The following is a 21,376-nucleotide window of genomic DNA, read 5'->3' on the forward strand; positions in this document are numbered from 1 at the left end:
TATATTTAATTAATATTACATTTTTGTAGTAATCCACCGCTATCACTACTGCCCAAATTACACCAATCTGGCTCTGGTGAATGGAAATCAAAAAGGTCTGATTGGTAATGTATTGAATGAAGATAAATCTTGAAAAGAGAAGCAGGATTATCACCTTTTATAACCGTATTTGAAGGCCACAATCCCCTTTTTTCAGCCTCCTTTAACGCATCACTTTCTTCTTTGGTTAACGTTGGTTCGTTTCCTCCATAAAAAGGATCGTTTGAAATGGGGTGCCCCAAATACGATAGATGAACTCTGATTTGATGGGTTCTTCCTGTGATTGGGTGACACTCGACAATACTTTCTTTACCATTAGTAGAAAGGCGCTTGAATATTGTAAGACTTTCTTTACCACCTTCACCACATTCACGGAAAGATCGATCTTTCTTTGATTCTCTGATTGGTTGATCAATTTTGATCTCGCCTTCTGGGAATTCACCAAGAACACGAGCTAAATATGTTTTATGGATTTTGTTGTTCTTAAGAAGCTGTGTAAATTCGCGAGCTGATTCTTCTGTCTTTGCCATAACAATGATACCTGAGGTAACTCTATCGAGGCGATGGACAGGAAAATATCGATTATCAATGCGTTTTATCATAGAATTATAAAAATATCCACCAGTTGCATGTATTGGAACTGATGGTGGTTTTAAAAAAGCAATAAATTTGTCTGTTTCGTCTAACTTTTTAATTGGTATATTGTAAACAGGAGATTCCTTTCTTGTTATTGTATGTTCTATGATATCATGTTCTTTGATTTTATAATCTTTTGTAATATGTTTTCCATTAACAACTATATCACCAGTAAGTATTCGTTCTTCTAATTGTTGTCTTGACCAATGTTTAAATTCTTGTGAAAATACATCAAGTAAAATACGATTTTCCCATCTACCTTTAGCTACGCACCTAAAAGTAAATTTGTATGGTTTTATAAATCTAAAGGGTCCGATTATAATAGGTTCAATTGTGTCTATGAGTTTTGGTTTTGGAGGGGTTTCATCAGTCGAATCTTCCATTGGCGGTTTAAGCGGTTTTGCCGATTACTTATGGAAGAGCCACAAGAACCAAACTGGATACAGAAGCGAATTAGAGGAGTATCTTCTATACTAAAAAAGGTGGGTTCATATGCAGCTGATAAAGCATGGACCATTGCACCTGTTGTTGCATTTGTAGTTTATCCATTTGCAATGTCAATTGTAGAAGACAGAATTATAGAAAGTATTTAATTAAATATTAAATAAAATTGCTGATGTTACTTATTTGTTTTATATTAATCAATATAATAAACCCGATTTAAAACAAAATTCATTTTGTTGTTGTTTCCAAAACAACAATTTTAAAGATATGACGAAAGAATACTAGCCAAAAATAAATTGATTTTTAAAGAATAGCTGAAAATTTTTTAAATTTCATCGATGTATTAAAAAAAAGATTATTAACTTTTAATTAAAAATGTTGGGTTACATATCAAAATATTTTTTAATTAATTTTAGGATTTAAATGAATGCAAAAGGAGAAAAAAAGCGATTTTTATTCACTTTGCTTCATCAGTTTTCTTACGAATTAAATCGACTACTTCAGTAAGTCCTCTTGAAGATGCTCTTGTAAGTGCTGTTTGAAATAATTATAAGAATTTCCAAATATTATTTTGAAATCCTAAATTAATAAGATAAATAGAAAACGAAATAAAAAAACATTTTTAGCATTAATATCAATACCTTCTTGTTCAAGAAGCAATTTAACTATTTCCACATGTCCCATTTTAGCTGCACAAATAAGTGGCGTTTCATATAATTCAAGTAGAATCCAAACATTATATAAAAATATCAAATCATTTACATAAATTATGTATTATTGTAAAAAATACCTTTATCATTAATGCTTATGCCTTTTTGCTCAAGAAGTAATTGTACTATTTTTAAATTCCCTCTAGAGGCTGCCACATGAAGTGCTGTATAAAAAAATTTAAATATATTCCAAATATTATTATGGAACAACAAATTATTAAAACAAATTTTAAATTATGAAAATAAATGTTTTTAGCATTAATATCAATTCCTTTTTGATCAAGAAGTAATTTTACTAAATTCAAATTACCATCTGATGCAAAAATTAACAATGAAGTAAATAATTTAAATAATTTCCAAATACGCATATAAAATATCAAACTATAGAAAGAAATATTATTTTTATCATTAATATTAACTCCTTTTTGGTTTAAAAGAAGTTTAACAACATCATTTTTCTCTCGTATAGTAGCAAACATAAGTGCTGTATTAAATAATTTAAATAATTTCCAAATATTAATTTAAAATATTCCAAAATTATAAAAATAAAAACTAAATGAAACAAATAAATATCTTTAGCATTAATATCAATTCCTTTTTGTTCAAGAAGTAATTTAACTAATTCTGTGTGACCATGAAAAGATGCCATCATAAGTGCTGTCCAAAATATTCATAATAATTTCCAAATATTATTTTGGAATATTTTATTTTTCAAATAAAATTTATCTTTCATATTAACATCAAATCCCTTTTCTAAAAAATATTTAACAAGTTCAATATTTCCTGATACAGCAGAATACACCAAAATATCATTTGGAATTTGATAACCATGGAAATACTTAATAAGAAATATATTTCCATTTTGTGTTGATGTATAAATGATATCATTATTTATTATTAAATTTTCTTTTATTAAATAAGCAAAAATTTCATAGTTTTGATATAAAATACATTGTTGACCTAATTTATCTAAATTAGCTATTTCAATAATTTTATTTTCATAAAAATATTTAAAGATATCATTACGATGGAACGCAATTGCTATTGCATATGCTTCTTCGAATGTTGAATGATTTTGTATACACAAATGAATGATTTCAATGTTTCCACCAGCAATTGCATATTTTCCGGTGTTTTCGATATTTGCACCATGCATAAGTAAATATTTAAAACATTTAACTGAGCCGTAATAAGCTGCATAATCAATTAATGTGATATTACCCCAATTAATAAAGGAACATCTTTCATAAAATGATCCTTTAATTATTTGGTTAAAATCAAAATTCGATTGCGATGTTATTTCTTGAAGTTTTTCTATTTCATCATATCGAATTGCTCGTGTAACATTTAAAGGATTAACTCCTTCTTGAATTAATTCTTGATGAAGTTTCCAATCATCTTTTTTAAGCTTGTCAAGACCATTACTGATATCACTATAATATTTAAATGTTTTTAATTCATTCATGTCGTTATCTGATTTGTAATGTAGAAAATATAAATCTTTTTTATATTTAATAATATTTTGTTCAATTATGTTTTGCTTAATCAAATTATCAAGAAGATAAAATGATTCCTGCGAATTCTTTTCAAGAAGAATAAAAGTAAATACATCAAATATATTGGATTTAATTTTATTGGTTTCTTCAAATGAAGAAATTTCCTTTAAAAAATCTAAACATACAGAGAATTCAAAACGATTTATGACAAATGACAAATATAACATTTGGCAAATTATTATGTTCATTGAAAGAGGATAATCACCATCAAATATATCACTTATTGTTTGCACTGACTGAGAGGTTTTGGTTTCATTCAAATCAAAAATTACATCCTGAAGTGTTTGAAGAAACTCTAACTCATTTTGCGGAGTTTTCTTTTCCATTAAATTACGAAAGTGTCACTTTTATACCTTCGACACTTTTTTAAGTTTAAAAAGTGACATCGGCAATACAACAAATTCAAAATTAAAAAAAATTAACTATTTGTTTCGTTTTTAATAATCAAATGGTGTTCATGAAATAAAAATTTGTCAAATTAATATCTTGGATAATATGGATTTGTATTAGGATACATTGGTTGTGGTTGTGGATACATTGGCTGTGCCTGAGGATACACCATTGGCTGTTGATACATCGGCTGTGGTTGTTGATATGTCATAGGTTGAGGACGAGCATTATACATTGGATTTTGATAAGCTGGTGCATATCCTTGCATTAAGGCGCCCATACCGAACATTGTGTTTTGCATTGCCATCATGCTTTGTTGGAACATTGGTTGCGATGTGAATGGTTGTGCACCATTTGGAGCAACATGAACTACAAGGTGAATTCTTCCACCCTTCTTGACTCTACGGCATGGAATCATGTCATACCATTGGTCAATAACTTGACCAGGAGGGAAAGATGATAATGGAATGTTTAATGTCGCCATGTCATCATCAGAAATAGCATCTTTGTCTCTCATTAAAAGGTTAAGGTAGTCAACAGAAGGATTAACCGAAAAATGGAATTCTGCGTTCCAACGAGGATGAGATGTATTATTGATATAATTTGTGCGTCTTTCTTGCCTTGATCCTGAAATCCTGACAATAACATATGGATCACTCTTAGAGAAAAGATCCATCTTAGCAATATCGGTTGCTTCAAGTACTCTTAAGTGGAGCTGCATCATGAAAAATGATCAACCGAATTTTCATTCAAATTTTCACCCAAAAACCACCGAAACTAAACGGTTAGAATCGGAATTAACCGCGTTATTTCAGCCACCGATACGTTCGAAAATAAGTTTTCAATATAAAAAATTACGTAAACTATTGTAAAAATTGTCAGCGTGATTTAGCCTGCCAAAATCTGGAATTGATAAAACTTATAGAAAATAATGTGATAAAAAATTGAACTCGAAATACGATCAAATATCAATTGAAAATCTCTTTGAAGAAATATCCCAATTTGCTGACAAACGCATCTGCATTTGTGTGTTAATTAAAACAATTGTTATTTCCAATATAGATTAATATCTTACACTCTACTCGACAAATAATTTTTTCCTGCAATTTTTGTTCATCTGTTGTGAACAATTCATTTTTTCTTATCTTAATGATTAAATTCTTCTCCTAAGATATTTTCTGCCATTACAACTGTTGTTAAAATGCATTAGTGCTACAAAAAATGTTCTTCAAAAAAAATTTGCTGATCTGTTGTCGCATTAGAATATCAAATATTTTTTTAAAAATATTGTTAATAGCTTAACAATTTATTTTCAGCTTGATATATCATTTATTTAAAACATTTAGAATGGGTTATCCGAGAACGGGTCCCACTGGCTGATCTGAATGAATGCAGATTCAGAACGAGCAAGTCCGGTAGCCGCTCTCTGGAATGGGTCATCATTTATGTTCGGCATGTCGCTCCAAAGCGAATCAATTTCAGTGAAGTTTTCCATTGAAATGGAAGATGGCAATCCTGTTAATTCATTAAAATCATTTTCAGGAGAAAAGTCATCAAGCGTTGGAAGGTCATCATCAAGTTGATGGATTTGTAGTGGCTGACGTGTCATAAATGGCTGGCGTATTGGCTGATTAATTTGATAATTATATTGATATGGTTGGGTAGTGACTGGAAATTGTTTATTTTGCATCTTTTGATGGTTGCTCTGTTTTTCATCGTAAAGATCTTCATCTAAAATTTCTGGCATTTGAACATTAGTAAAAGATGATACAAAGCAAAATTTTGTTTTATCAGATGCACATCGAACAGTCCATTGTTTTAAGATATTAGGATGACTTTGAAGAGTTGGCAAAGCAGAGATAACACAATTTCTTGCTTTTGATTTGGTTTTAAGAGCTACATAACCAAGCTGTTGAAAACTCCCATTAATTGATGACTTGCATCGACTTAGGAATGCTTTTAATTGTCGGTTATTTACACATATTATTGGTCCGACGAAACAAACACCTGTTAAAATACAACGAGCTTCTTGATTTTGATTTGACCTTTCAAGGAATCTGAGAACAATATTAAGTTCTTTGCTGAAAGTTACAATTCTTCTATCTTTGGAAGATATTTTTTGTCCGTTATGAAAATTGGTTCTAAGGCGGATAAACTCTTCCTGATCATCTCTGGAGAGAGCATTCCAAAATTGGGTTGGAAGAGTCATCTCTGGAATTGCATCTATTGTGTTCATTTGAAATGGCGGCTTTTTATTCAAAATTTTCACAAAATGTGAAAAATTCAGAAATCAAAATTAAATTATCTCCACAAACAGTAAAATTTCGATGTCAATTCATGTATTGAAAAGAATAACTATAAATAGGTTATATATCATTAGTTTTATATTTGAATTGATAATATAGATTTTAACAATATCATCAATCAAAAAAATTATTATTTGTCTATTAAATAACTTATGTTTTTTTTTAATGGCTTTGGTCCATAAAATTACAGGTATGAATTTCTAGTGATGTTTATATAATTTATAGTGAAAAAGAGAAATATCATTTTTATAATCAAACCAAATACTGGCTTTATAATTTATTGGAAATAATTTTATAAACATGATGTCGATTTTAATATATACATCAATTTCTGGATTATTTTATCATGTTGATCTTGCAAAAAACTCAATTTTTTCTCATGAGTCAAAACGATACAACAACAAAAATTCAATGCGTTGAAAGCAACCCAAATTTCCCTCAATATTCATCTGATGAATATCTTTCAGAAAGTGCATATATTCACTTATCAAATTTGAGACATCAGCGTCTGGATTTGGGTAAGAAACAATTTTGAATGCAGAGAGTTACTTTTTGAACCATGGAAATGTGTGGTGTATATTGAAGATATTCTTTGATAAACGCCAAAACGCATTTAAACGCTTTTACAACGGACACACACATTTTTTATATAAATTAGGTAACTTTCAATTGACTTTTCTATATATAAATGATGTTGTAGTTATGACTTACAAATAATTTTAAAAATTATTGTGAAGAAATTTTTTTACATAATTTTCACAAAGAATATAAAAATATGAGACTCAAATATATATTATTAATAATGCTATCGGTTACATTTTTAATTCCTACTGATATAGATTTATGCATTTGCAATCCCTTCTTTGCATCTTACAAATTTTTTTTCTGTGTCTTATTTTATTAACCATTGAATTCAGGATTTATATTTATTAAGTGACAAAATGATTAAAATATGATGCTACAAACAAAAATTTTAATATAGATTAAAAGTTCATTTTTAAAAAAACGAATATTCATTCAGAATTGAAAAATCAGAAATTCAACCTGGAAATATGAATAAAGTGTGATAGTAATTTTATTTATACAGCAATTATTGGTTATGTATTTTTTGTGATATATTTTATGAAAATCTCTATCAACATTAGATCAAGATTATTTTGTTTTTCATCAAAAAAATGACTTATAACGCCTACCATGTTTGCTTTATTGGCTTTTTATTGCAATATTTGTATGAATTGCAAAGGTTTGCATTTTTAAAAGATTGAAACGAAAATCACCAAAATTCAAATACAATTTTCAAAATAATACATTGAAATGGAAACTAATTGGCTAGAAAATCTATGCGTAATTGATATTTAACTCATTTCACCATGAGCAGTAAAGTCTTTGTCTGAAACTTTTCTTAGCACCTTGTCCTGTGAATCAATTAGATAAAATTTTTGACGAAAATCAAGAAATTTACATACGTATGAAAAATATGGAGCAAAACACATGTTTTTGATCTCAATATTGAGTATATATACTGCTCGTTAGCTAATTAGAGCTACTCAACATTAAACATATATTTTTTTATTAAATTTTATCTTTATCATTAATATTAATTCTTTCTTGTCCATGAAATAGTTTAATGTTTTCTGTATAACCATTTCGAGAAGATCAAATAAGCGCTGTATAAAATAATTTAAATAATTTCCAAATATTATTTTGAAATATCAAATTATTAAAATAAATTTTAAATAAAACATATAAATATCCTTAGCATTAATATCGATTCCTTCTTGTTCAAGAAGTAATTTAACTATTTCTACATGACCATTATAAGATGCATACATAAGTGCTGTCCAAAACAATTTAAACAATTTCCAAATATTATTGTTAAATATAAAATTATTAAACTAAATATTAAATAAAACAAATAAATATTTTTAGCATCAACATCAATTCCTTCTTCTTCAAGAAGTAATTTAACTATTTCTGTATAACCATTTCTAGATGCAAACATAAGTGCTGTTATAAATATTCTAAATAATTTCCAAATATTATTTTGAAATATTAAATTATTAAAATAAATTTCAAATAAAACAAATAAATATCTTTAGCATTTATATCAAAACATTTTTGCCCAAGAAGTAATTTAACAATTTCTATATGACCATTTTCAGATGCTCTAATAAGTGCTGTATCATCTAATTAAAACAATTTCCAAATATTATTTTGAAATATCAAATGATTAAAATAAATATCAAATAAAGCATATAAATATCTTTAGCATTTATATCAAAACATTTTTGCCCAAGAAGTAATTTAATGAGTTCATAATTTTTTGATTTTGCTGAAAATACTAAAATATTTTTTGGAATTTGATTCTTTTGAGCATAATATTCAACTAGATATAAATTTCCGTTTCTTGCTGATTCATTAATTATAGGATTTTTGTTTTCAACAATATTTTCTTCCAATAATAAAAGAATTTTATAATTTCCTTTTTCTATACAAAAACATTCCAAATTTGTGCTTAATTCTTCAATTTTATTTTCATAAAGATATTTAAAGATATCATTTCGATGAAATTCAATTGCTGTTTCATATGATTCTTTAAATGATGAATGATTTTGTTCACATAAATGAATGATTTCTTCATTTCCACCTGCAACTGCATATTTACCTGTATTTTTTACATTAGAACCATTCATAAGTAAATATTTAAAACATTTTACAGAAGAAAAAAATGCTGCATAATAAATTAATGTAACATTTTCTTGATTAATAAATGAACATCTTTCATAAAGTGATGGTTTGATTGTTTGATTAAAATCAAAATTATGTTGTGATGATATTTCTTGAAGTTTTTCGATTTCATCATTTCGAATTATTTTTGCAAGTTCATTTGGATTATGTCCTTCTTCAATTAATTGCTTATGAAGTTCCCAATTATTCTTCGAAAGTTTTTTATAATTTTCTCTGAATGTATCTACGAATTGATTCTTGTGATATTTGCTTTTATTTTCTTCCTCTGTTTGATAATGTGCAAAATATGGAAAATCGATTTTTTTTGTTACATCTTTATCAATTAAATTTATTTCAAGCATTTTTTCAATTATGTAAAATGATTCTTGTGAATTATTATCAACTAAATTGTTAGTAAAAATTTCAATAATTTTTTGAATATTTTTATTTATTTCTTCTTCTTTTGTTTGAATTATTTCTAAATATTTAAAATATATATTGTTCACATCCTTATGTGAAAAAAATACAAAATAAATCAAATTACTTAAGATAGAATTAAATGAATATGGATGATTTGTATCGAATAATTTCATTGTTTGATCGACTGTAAAATCAAAATTTTCTTCTTTTAAATTAAATATAATTTTCTCTAATTCTAAAAGCAATTCCATTTTGAATTTATTTCGTCGTGATTCCTTGTTTCAGTCGACAGAATGAAAATTCACATAATTATTCGAAAAGTGCTTGGAAGTTCACAAATAAACAGTGGAAAATTCTGAAATCACAGGAATTGAAAGAGTAAGCTGGGTTATAATGGAAAGATTGAATATGTCATAAAAAATATTTTTTAAATATTTTTAAATATGAAAATATTTAAGTTTTAATGAATTCATTGGCAATGCATATCTAAAAGCACCATTAACTCCACATTGTAAACTTTATCGTTTCCATAAACCAAAAATTTATTAAACAATTCAGGAAGTAGAACTTAATTTTGAGGAATCAATAAAATTCGAAGATGTCATCCACTTTGTATGGAACCTAATAATATATTTTTAATTATGTTATATATTTAAACCTTAATTCGTTATATTTCTGAACAAAATGTTGATTTTCCAATCGATGAAATAGTAAAAACAGCAAGACCTTTTACTAATTATTATATGGATTGTTTTAATAATATTAAATTAAAAAATAAAATATTTAATCAAAGTAGTTTTCTTTAAGAGAACTAAATTTTAAGTAAAATTCAACAAGGTGATTGGAATCATTATCATTATATATAGTACAATAAAAATCAAAAACATTTCTATAAAAATAATATTAATATAGAAATACCATCAGGGAAATTGTTTGGAACTCAAAAAATAATAAATGATATTGAAAATAATATTAATATTACATTTGAAATAGAAGAAAAAAATTTTAATTTTAATGGTAATATTTTTTATGCAGATAGTGATACAATAACAGAATTTATTACTTATAAAAGTAACATTATTGTTTCTGATGTCGAATATGATTGTATTCCATATATTTATGGCGATTCATTTGTTTCATATAATAACAACATTCGTTTCGATGATAATCAAGAAATGTTAATCAACATAACACAACATGAAAGAGAAACACAAAACGTTTGAATCATTTAACATGCAAATTAATCTTGAAAAAGATAAGATTAATCATTTGATAAGCGTTTTAATGGCATTAAATAAATTACATGATAAAGAATTATCTTTAAATATCAAATTTTCATTTTTACAATGCGATTGTTTCACTTATCCGATCTGATAATAAATTGATCGGAAATGAAGTTTTCCCATATGATCTTAATTTCGGATTTTAAGAGAATCTTTCATGTGGGTTATTACAAAGTATAAATGTACAAATAATTTATCTTGCACTTAAAAAACTTATGAATGTTAATTTATTAGGTGATATCGGAGATGAATTAATTAAAATGGCAGGTGATTATAAATAAAGGAAGTTCCCAATATATTTACCCAACACATACATTAACACAATCATATTTATTTAGTAAATCGAATAAGTTTTCTAAATCAAATACATTTTCGAAATCAAATTCAATTATTAATTCAGATGTGTTTATCGAACTATTAATATAAATATAATATCATTATTGTGTTTAAATAATTGTACAATAACAAAATGACATTTTTCATTTTCTTTGAATTATGCTACCAATAATTTACAACAAATTTGAAAGTGCGTATCAAATCATTCAATGCAAACATAAAAATTCTATTGGCAGAAAAATACGACAGGTTAGCGGTTTTTGCAGACGTTTGTCGTTCGTAATTATTCCAATGATGAAAGGAACAATCGAAATATTTGCATCGAAGTTTTCATTACTGAAAGGGTTTGTTATTACTTCTATTATCAAATCCTATACTGTTCCATGATGAGGTTTTATTTAATAAGTATTAAAAACTCCAATAAACGGAGTATTCAGTTTAATTAGTGCCGAATAATTTGATGTAATTTTACTTAAAATGAATAAAAAAATTCATGTATGGAAAAATGAAATGTTTTGCTCTTCATATTTGATTTCAAAACAAAATAGATGAAATATAATCATTAGATAAATCATAGACAGATATAAACTCAATAAAAGTAGGAAATCGATGCATAATTACAAGTAATAGTGTGATGTAATAATCCGAAAACTTTTAATATATTTGACCGAATCAGGAAACAATAAACTTATAAAATTTTGTTAAAGCAGCAGAATATGATTACATAAAAATAGTCAAATTATATCTTAAACATGAAGGAATTGATGTTAAAGCTATTAATATTTGTTTTATTTATTATTTACTTTAATAATTTAATATATTAAAATAATATATGATTATTATTTGCATAATTTGAAACATCACCCAAAATTGGTCACACAAAAATAGTTATATTGTCCCATATGAGATCCACTAACACACATTCGTGTAAGCCCAGGTATATACTCAACATATTACATTTGTAATAAATCCTGTTTTAATTCATAACATGAATAATTTATTTATGTTTAACTCAACAGTACGATTTGAGGTTCATGATCGTTTTCTCCACAAAAATTATTTTCTTTTTGAACATAAATAATATTTTGTCATCATAATTTCAATGAAAATATTTATGTAAAATCTTTCTCATTCACAGCATTTTGTGCCAGTTATAGCATAATAAAAATGCAAGCCAAAAAAATCAAATCATTCAGATTTTAGGATTCCTCTTTCTCTTGTAGTTATATTCGGCCTTCCATTGATTGTTCTGGAATTGTTCCCTCAAAATCACAGTTCTGTTCAAGAATTCATAGTTCTCACGAGCTTGAAGATCTTGTACGCCGCCAATGTAGTTGTTATTTTGGAAGTCAATTTTTCCGTTGATTTCACCTAATCGAATCTTTGATCGAATATGGGAAAGTGCTTCGTTCAATGGTATTCCTGTTTCTTCTTGGATTGTTTTGAGTGGTACTTCTGAGTAAAGACGGACAAAGTTGGAAATGACATTTGATCTGATGGCAGAGATAATTTCTTTGACGTTATGATGGGTATAATATGAGTTGCCGAGAATGCGACAAAGATCGCTAAGACCTGAAACAAAGCTCTTGAAGTTACGTCCGGTGAAATCGCTACCAAGTGATACCAAAACTGGATATTCATAGTTGGTGTATTCAAAGGCTTGTGCAAGAATATCTTGGGCTTCGCTAGTTGTACGTGTAGCAAATGTGACAATAATAATCAAAATGACTATTTCATATGGAGATATGAAAAGTTCAAGTTTTTGACCGCTACGAATTGTAACTAAGATATTAATAACCTTTGGAATCAATGAAGCTGCTAATTCAAATTGGTTATCAGCTATTGAACATGCGAATAAAATGTCAACTGTTTTTGCTTTTTCAGCAAGAATTACAGCTTCCTTGAAGCGCCTAAGTGCAAGGTTGCATTCAGCTCTGGCTTTATAATACTTATCACCAACAGAAGCAGATTTAGACTTCTCTAGGGCAAAAGCCTTGGAAAAGTATTTGAGAGCATCTTCTACATAAAGGTTATGGTAGCTTTCTATAGCTTTGAGTAGTGGAGTCTTTTTGCCTTGATCTTTTCGAATTTCAGAGTCCATTGATTGTTTGCCACCTTTCTTTTCTTTCTTTCCGAAAATTATTCTGGATTCTCCCCTTTCTGCTGCCACAGCATTTTCACAAAGTCTACGATTTGATCGTTCATTTTCCAAATTTCGAAGATTTTCAATAATCATTGCTTTTGCTGCTGAATCTGTTTCACCCCTTAAAAAGTGAAGGGAGTAGCAAACTGTTGCAAGGTTACTAAGACGTGCTGTGTATGTTGTGATGAGCCTTTGCCTTTCACTCATTGCCTTTGTGAAAAAGTGCTATATGAAATTATGACAAATTTAATTGAATAATCTAAACGGTCTCATGTGATTTCGCACCCTTACCTTTAAAATACCCACTAAAGTAATGATATAGAGATTGATGGTAAAATTACTACTATTGGAGATTATGCTTTTCAAGTTGGCAATACAATTCAAACGATAAAATTCTATAGCAAATCAATTACTTCAATTGGAGCCTACGCATTTAATTTTTATTATGAAATATATTATTTTGAGATTCCTACTACAGTTGAATCAATTGGAAATTATGCATTTTCAGGCTGGAAAATTTCATGTCTTGAAATAAATGAGAATTTAAAAACAATTGGATCTGGAGTTTTTGAATCAAGTCAAGTTGAAATGTTATATGTTAAAAGCGATAAAATATCAATACGATTAATCGTATTATGTTTTACTTCATATTTAAAGAGCGCTCTTGAAGAAGGAGTTACTGTCATTACTGAGTGATAAAATTCACCAAATTGAGAATTATACATTTTATAATTGTATTAAATTAGAAACAATTAATTTAAATGATAAAATTACTTTCATTGGTGATTATTCATTTTATAATTGTCACCTAATTAAAGAATGTATAATACCAAACTCAGTAACAACAATAGGAAAATATGCATTTTATAATTTATCTAATTTAAATACATTAATAATTGGAGGCTGCCAAACAATTGGTGAAAAAGCATTTGGATCTTGTATCGTTAAAAGTTTAACAACTTCAACACTTGTATCTCTTAATGATATTTTAGCTAATTCAAGAGAAAATTTAACAAATGTTATATTTGGTGATAAGATAACAAAAATAGAAAATGAAACATTTCATGATTTCAAGTATTTAGAAAATGTAACACTTCCAAATTCACTTATTTCAATTGGAGATAATGCATTTTTCTTTTGTCAAAGATTAAAGAACATTCAATTTCCTAATTCAATCAAATCAATTGGGTCTTCTGCATTTGCTTTTTGTGAATCACTTAAAGCTATTACAATACCAAATTCTCTTACGATTATTGAAAAGTATTCATTCCAAATGTGTCCATTAACATATATTAATTTCCCAAATACAATAACAAAAATAATGGATGGAGCATTTTATAATTGCAATTTCGAAAATATTACTTTTCCAGATGAATTAACTTATATTGGAAGAGAAGCATTCAATCGTTGTTTTTTCTTAAAGAGTATAGTTCTTAAAGATAAAATTTCAGTGATTGAATATGGAGCATTTTATTATACTGAATTGGATTGTGTATTTTACTTAGGTGATAAACAACCTTCATACGTAGATAGAAGTGCATTCTCTAAGTTTTTCTATGTTATGGTGCCTGAATCTTATGATGACGGTTTGTTCGGTGAATGGAATGTAATCAAAGGCGAATATCTCGATGAATGTGTTTCATATATCCCAACAACGAGTATATCACAATCATTGTCTTCTGATTATAATACAAATTCGCAATATATGAGTAATAGTGATGGTAATCAAGGATCTGACACAGATTCAACAGGAACTATAGCTGCTGTGGTCGTAGTGGTTGTTGTGGTTGTAATTGGTGCTGCTGTAGGTGCTTTCTTCATAATTAGAAGAAGAAAACAAAAAATGGCAAACGATGCGCAAAATGTTTTCGAAGATGAGCCACAACTTGAAGAAATTGAAGAAAAAGAAGGTAATGGAAAAGGTGATGAACCAAACAATGAAGTTGATGACTTATTAGTTTGATCTGAGACTAAAACATTACCTACTTTTTAATATTATTTTGGTGAAAGAAGTTTAAAGTTTTTTTTGGCTTCGTAAAAATCAAAAAAAAATGATCTTTTGAGTAATGGATAATGAAGTTTTGCTTTAACGATTGGTTGAACAAAGAAGAAAAGAATTTGGTGATGTGAATGTTGACTTTTTGGTTATGCGCTCAAACAAGATTTTGAATGTAAACGTCTTTCATTGAATTAAGGATTTAACATCGGACAAATGATTTCGGCTGCACAAGTTGGAAATAATATTAGACAAAACATAGCTAAACTATACCCAAATTATCATTCAATATTTACATGCGCAGCTCAAATTTATACAAATCTTCCAAATCTCAAAGAATGGACAAAATATTGTGAAGGTTATATAGACCTTTGTGTTGATGCACAAATTAATGTATTTATCAATGTTTATTCATTTGACGAAAATAAATTAATTTTTCAACATGAACTTTATTATGATTTTATCAAAAGTCTTAAAAAAGTAACAAAAAATTTCTATTCATTCACTTCAGATTCATGTATTATTGGAATGAATTTTTCCAATGCAATAGAAGCTGGTGAATTTGTTCAACAAATCAAGATTATTTCTCCTAAAAAACAACGGCGTTTCCATAAAAATGAACCAAGATTTGCTATCACAGATCCAATTGAATCTCAACAAATGTTTTCAATTGTTCGTGATCAAAATGAAAAAATCTCTCTCAAATGTAATCCTCAACTTCGTCCACGTTTGAATGAACTCGGTCTTTCTCTTAACAGTGCCAATGAAACAGACACAGAAATGAGCACAATTAAGCATATTGTTGATATTTCCAATCAATGTCCATCAATAGAAACTGATCAATCACCAGTAGAAGTACCACTTTCAACCCCCTCACGTCCACCCCCAGTGCAGCGCCCCTCTCCACCGCCAGTACAACTCCCTCCACAGCCACAATCTCACGACACATCTACAGATATTCCTCCTCCACCATCACACACTCCGCCGCCGCCTGTAGAGGAGCCCGAATCAGTGTATGGAATGCCGCCACCGCCTACGTCTACTCCTCCACCACCTGTCGAAGAGCCAGAGTCAGTGTACGGAATGCCCCCACCTCCGTCATCAACTCCGCCACCGCCAGCAGAAGAGCCAGAGTCGGTGTACGGAATGCCGCCGCCGCCTTTCATAGCTCCATCGCCTCCACAAGATGACGAAGAAAGTACTTCTTCTTCATCTTCATCATCTTCTTCTTCTGAAAAGAACGTGAATGAGTATGATATGCCTGCGCCGCCTGAAGCAGCGCCGCCTCCACCAGAAGAAGAAGAGAACGAAAATTATTACGAGGAAGCGCAACAAAATGCTAACGAAGAAGTTTACTTCCCAGAGCCACCTGAAGCAGTGCCTCCGCCGCCAGAAGAAGAAGGTAATGAAGAGTATTATATGCCTGCGCCACCTGAAGCAGTTCCGCCTCCGCCTGAAGAAGGTAATAACGAATATTATATGCCTGCGCCGCCTGAATCAGTGCCGCCTCCACCAGATGAAGAAGAGAACGAAAATTATTACGAGGAAGCGCAACAAAATGCTAACGAAGAAGTTTACTTCCCAGAGCCGCCAGAGGCAGTTCCGCCTCCGCCTGAAGAAGGTAATGAAGAGTATTATATGCCTGCGCCGCCTGAAGCTGTTCCACCACCGCCTGAAGAATATAATGAAGAAGTTGAAATGCCGCCTCCACCAGAGGCAGTGCCACCGCCGCCAGAAGAATATAATGAAAATGTGGAATATTATAACGAGGATGAAACACAGCCGCAAATAGATGACAACGAAAATGAATATGAATATAACGCATATGTTGAAATGCCGCCACCGCCAGAAGCAGTGCCGCCGCCGCCAGAAGAATATGGCGAAAATATCTATGAAGAGGCACAGCCTGCATATTATGAAAATGATAATGAAGTTGAAATGCCGCCGCCAGAGACATCGCCATTGCCACCGCAGGATGATAACGTCGAATATTATCATGAAGTTGAGCAGCCGCAGGAAACAGAGACAGCGCAAACAGAAGAATACGAACACACAGAAGATGAAAATAATGTTGAAGCAAATGACAATGCCGCAGAAGCGCCGCACTCATCTTCATCTTCGTCGTCTTCGTCGTCATCATCGTCTTCTTCTTCAGACGATGATGAAATCGAACAGCCAAAAGTTACCAAAGAAGAAGAAGTCACTGCGGAAACAAAGCGCACAGAGAAAACCGAAGCCGCGCCGCAGCAAGTCGATAAGCCGCTGTTTCCTCGAGCGGGCGTACAGCATTGGGGCAACATCATACACAAAGACAACAGACCAAAGCCACTACCACAGACACAACAGCCTCCGCAGCCACAACAAATGCAGCCAAAGCCACAGCCACAGCCAGCGCAAAAGGATGGGAAACAATTGACAAGAACGCAATTGCTCGCGCAGGCGTATCAGAGAGGAGAAAATAATGAGAGTTCAACAAATGTTGTGAAGGAGCAAATGCAGCCAAGAGTCAACAGGACATTGTTACTAGCACAGAAGTTCAACCAAAATATTGAAGACTCTAGAAAATAATTATAATTATATTTTATGGAAAAGCGGAAAGAAATGTAAAATTAACTTTCGAATTTCGGGAAATTGAATTGAATAAACATCAGTTGATAACAAAGTCATTAAATATGTTAAAACTTTAACAATTAAAATTCATTATTTCTTATTCAATGAATAAATTTTGTATTAATAATAGTAATCAATCAATTAACAAAATTATGAATATCAAATATAATAATTATTTCTTTTTGTCCTTTTCAAAATTTAAAATAACATAAAAGGGATTTTGAATATACATAAAATGTAAATAAGAAAGTTTTAATAAAATGGTTTAGAAGCATTTACGGTGAACTATTTCTGGCCCAGTTTCGTTGTATTCATCTCGAGTGATTATCATTTGTGGAAATGATGTAAGAGAAGCAAGAATTGATCCACCAATCCAAACTGCATATTTACGTTCTGGAGGTGCAATAACTTTAATTTTTATTGATGGCGGTGCATGATTAACCATTTCTTTCTCCATACGCTCTGGAAGACCAGGAAACAGTGTAGTGCCGCCTGAAAGTACAATATTTCCATAAAGATCTTTTCGAACATCAATATCACATGTCATAATAGAATTAAATAAAACTTGATCAATACCTTCTAATTCAAATCCATTAAAATAAGGTTTAAATAAAAGTTCTGGGCAACGAAATCGTTCATTAGCAATTGTAAGCACATTGCCATCTGGGAGTGTATATGAAATATCACATTCAGAAGATGTAGCAGCTTTATTCATTTCTTCATCAAAATCATATGCTACATAAGCATGTTTTTCTTTAATATCACGAACAATTTCTTTTTCTGCTGTAGTTGTAAATGTATAACCACGTTCATTAAGAATCTTTTGAAGATAAGTTGTAAGATCACGACCAGCAAGATTCATACGCATAATAGCATGAGGAAGTGAATAGCCTTCATATATTGGCACTGTATGCGAAACACCATCACCTGCATCAAATACAATACCTGTAGTACGTCCTGAAGCATAAAGTGAAAGAACTGCTTGAATACCTACATAAAATGCAGGTACATTAAATAGTTCAAATTGAAGTTGAATCATCTTTTCACGATTAGCTTTTGGATTCAATGGCGCTTCAGTGAGTAAAACAGGATGTTCTGATGGATCAACTCTTAATTCATTATAAAATGTATGATGCCATATTTTTTCCATATCATCCCAGTTCGTAACAATACCATGTTCAATTGGATATTTAAGAATTAATATTCCTGCTTTTGAACATGCTTCATCTCCAACATATGCATCTTTATTTTGACCTCCAGCAATAGTTAACTTATATTTTGGACGTCCAACCACAGAAGGAAATACTGAACGAGGTGCTTCTTCACCTGCAAATCCTGCTTTACACATACCGGATCCATTATCAATAACTAATATTTCAATATCATCTTCAGCCATGATAATAAAAAATGAATTATTAGTGTATTACATAAATTTTAGTTTTAGAGAACAACATCAATGAAATTTTATCTAGTTTGCTTGGTAGAAATCTCTGTCCAATTATAAACTATTTTAAAAAGAATTATGAAAGAGTTTTTATTTATTTAAACAAGATATTACGTAATATACAAAATAATAAAAAGATAATGATTTCTAACAGGATAATATTCATTCTTTTTTTGAATTTAAACAAATAACGAATGTTTTTATGTCAACCAAAATTAAATTCATAATTTCCCTTTGTCTTATTTTATGATCTTACTAGCAAACTTAATTTTTTTGAAATTATTTTCCTATGTATGAAACTCAAAGATATTCAGCAAATTTCGTGAAGACCGTTTAATGCCTTTTCAACCTTTATCGAAAGTGAGCGAAAATTTAAATTTGAATGTTATCATGCCATCGGCAACCGCTGACTATTTTTGCCGCGGATTTGAATATTCAATTTTTGAATGTGTAAAACTATCAAATTCGTTAAAGATTTTTTAATGCTATGACATATCAGAAAGGAGAACACGTGCTTGGTTAACGTCACTATCATAGAGAGCCATAACTTGCATGATTGTAAACTTGTCTAAATGTGGGAATTCTTTTTGAAGTATAGCATATGAAGAATTATCGACTTTGATTTTGTTTTCTTCGGCAGCAGATGTCTCAGCGTGAAGACCATCTGGAATTCTTCCATCAATCAAATATGAACCTGCCCTATTAATGTCGTAAAATGAGGCTCTTAATGCTTTTTCGCAGTCACTTCTTGAGTATTCACCTAGCTCCAACAGCGATTGAACCCTATCCTCAAAGTCATCTGGATCATGGAGTTGCAATTCACTATTTCCGTCTTCTCTCGGTGGTAATGTAGATGCTCCTTTTGCCGATGAATTTCTAAGATTTAATTCAAGGTACTCATTTTCCTTCATGTTAAGGTCACTTATTAATTTATTTTCGCTTAATTCAATTCCTTTATAAAATAATTTATAAAAACTGTATGAAACTTGAGTCTTCAAATAACTAATAACGTCACCTACTGTTATGGTCGATTGTACTGGAAAGTTATAGACGTTGTCATGTGTATCTTTGATAACGAGAGACATCAAAATTTTGGGATCGGAAGTGGCACTTTTATTTGAGCCTGTTTTCGATTGAATTTTAGGAACTAATGATAACCGAAACTTATTGAATTGATAACGATTGCCGTGACAACTCTCAATTGCAAGATTGATAGAATTACTTTTTTCAATTGGTCTGTTTCGGTTAATGTTAACTAATTATAAACGTACATTAATTCTTCATGTTTTTTGTGTTTTTCTTTTGTTTTATAACATCAGAAACATCTACAGAAGTTGATGACGGATCTCTCCAATCTGTTATCATGCAAATTAGAAAAGGAAAGAAATTTTCAGATGTTGTAAACGTTAAAGAAATAATTAAAGAACACCCATCATTTAAAAATCTATTAGATGCAATTGATGAAGTACAATTTCCTGAATATTCATGTTATTCTGAAGTACTTGTTCGTTTGAACATTGACTGTAATAATGCCAATGAAGATCAACAAAAATTATTATCAGTTTACTTCACACAGTGTTATTATAATATCACTGGTAGATTAGATGAATTTCCAACATCATATCCAGATGAAGAAAAAATTCAACATATGCAAAGTCATGTATATGGAACATATGTCACAATGAAAACACATTGGAGTAATCTTTGTCACTTTGCCAAACAGTCCATATTTAATGAAGAAACAGCTAAACAACTTATTAGTTTATTCAAATCAGTTGTTGATTCTTCAAATGCAATCAAAGATATGAACGATGCAATGAATGAATCTGCTCGATCACTTAATGTTTCCGTCCACAACATCACCAAGAAGCTTGAAAGTGGAAAAGAATTTCTCACAAACATTGGCACACAAATTCTAAAGTTTAATGTTAGTCTAAAAGCCATGACAGAGATCATTATGAAACCATTGGAACACATTGAGCAAGTCAAGATATTCTTTTTAATGGCGATCATCAGTGTTTTCATTGGGATTTTCCTTCCTGAAATTCTAATTCCACTTCTGATGCTTACGGCAATATTTTATTTTGGCGATAGTGCAATGCGTCAGAGATATGATTGGTATAATGGTTATGTGAGAACGATAATGAAAATATTGTATTTAGTTATTTCTGCTTCATATCCATTGTATAAATTGGCCAAAAATACTGTATCAATATCGTCATACTTATTAAGATTAATACACGTTAAAAAGAAGCCAACGACAGTAATACCAAGAATTGGAAGAGTGCAACAGCGTAAATATGGTTCCAAGCCACGCGCTTATTAATTTATATGTA

General features: G+C 29.9%; 9 protein-coding genes across 9 annotated transcripts; 3 read left to right on the forward strand and 6 right to left on the reverse strand.

The window, feature by feature from the left end:
* Positions 1-5: 5 nt before the first annotated feature.
* GO595_009877 (pseudouridine synthase) lies at positions 6-1,058 on the reverse strand (the record flags this gene model as incomplete). Its single annotated transcript, XM_067923611.1, has 1 exon — positions 6-1,058. The coding sequence occupies one exon, from the start codon at positions 1,056-1,058 to the stop codon at positions 6-8; it is 1,053 nt and encodes a 350-aa protein (XP_067769826.1).
* Positions 1,059-3,863: 2,805 nt separating this feature from the next.
* On the reverse strand, positions 3,864-4,499 carry GO595_009878 (C2 domain containing protein; the record flags this gene model as incomplete). The annotated part of the gene is made up of 1 exon (XM_067923612.1): positions 3,864-4,499. The coding sequence occupies one exon, from the start codon at positions 4,497-4,499 to the stop codon at positions 3,864-3,866; it is 636 nt and encodes a 211-aa protein (XP_067769827.1).
* Positions 4,500-5,117: 618 nt separating this feature from the next.
* Positions 5,118-5,384, reverse strand: GO595_009879 (uncharacterized protein; the record flags this gene model as incomplete). Its single annotated transcript, XM_067923613.1, has 1 exon — positions 5,118-5,384. The coding sequence occupies one exon, from the start codon at positions 5,382-5,384 to the stop codon at positions 5,118-5,120; it is 267 nt and encodes an 88-aa protein (XP_067769828.1).
* Positions 5,385-12,039: 6,655 nt separating this feature from the next.
* Positions 12,040-13,197, reverse strand: GO595_009880 (uncharacterized protein; the record flags this gene model as incomplete). The annotated part of the gene is made up of 1 exon (XM_067923614.1): positions 12,040-13,197. The coding sequence occupies one exon, from the start codon at positions 13,195-13,197 to the stop codon at positions 12,040-12,042; it is 1,158 nt and encodes a 385-aa protein (XP_067769829.1).
* A 1,354-nt stretch (positions 13,198-14,551) lies between these two features.
* On the forward strand, positions 14,552-14,953 carry GO595_009881 (uncharacterized protein; the record flags this gene model as incomplete). The annotated part of the gene is made up of 1 exon (XM_067923615.1): positions 14,552-14,953. The coding sequence occupies one exon, from the start codon at positions 14,552-14,554 to the stop codon at positions 14,951-14,953; it is 402 nt and encodes a 133-aa protein (XP_067769830.1).
* Positions 14,954-15,514: 561 nt separating this feature from the next.
* On the forward strand, positions 15,515-17,554 carry GO595_009882 (uncharacterized protein; the record flags this gene model as incomplete). The annotated part of the gene is made up of 1 exon (XM_067923616.1): positions 15,515-17,554. One exon carries the CDS (start codon positions 15,515-15,517, stop codon positions 17,552-17,554), a length of 2,040 nt encoding a protein of 679 aa, XP_067769831.1.
* Positions 17,555-17,861: 307 nt separating this feature from the next.
* GO595_009883 (actin) lies at positions 17,862-18,992 on the reverse strand (the record flags this gene model as incomplete). Its single annotated transcript, XM_067923617.1, has 1 exon — positions 17,862-18,992. One exon carries the CDS (start codon positions 18,990-18,992, stop codon positions 17,862-17,864), a length of 1,131 nt encoding a protein of 376 aa, XP_067769832.1.
* Positions 18,993-19,525: 533 nt separating this feature from the next.
* GO595_009884 (UBA/TS-N domain containing protein) lies at positions 19,526-20,125 on the reverse strand (the record flags this gene model as incomplete). Its single annotated transcript, XM_067923618.1, has 1 exon — positions 19,526-20,125. One exon carries the CDS (start codon positions 20,123-20,125, stop codon positions 19,526-19,528), a length of 600 nt encoding a protein of 199 aa, XP_067769833.1.
* A 278-nt stretch (positions 20,126-20,403) lies between these two features.
* Positions 20,404-21,366, forward strand: GO595_009885 (uncharacterized protein; the record flags this gene model as incomplete). Its single annotated transcript, XM_067923619.1, has 1 exon — positions 20,404-21,366. One exon carries the CDS (start codon positions 20,404-20,406, stop codon positions 21,364-21,366), a length of 963 nt encoding a protein of 320 aa, XP_067769834.1.
* Positions 21,367-21,376: the final 10 nt, after the last annotated feature.

This window comes from Histomonas meleagridis (genome assembly GCF_020186115.1).
Source record: "Histomonas meleagridis strain 2922-C6/04-10x chromosome Unknown scaffold_143, whole genome shotgun sequence".
In the NCBI taxonomy this organism is placed as follows: Eukaryota; Parabasalia; order Tritrichomonadida; family Dientamoebidae; genus Histomonas; species Histomonas meleagridis.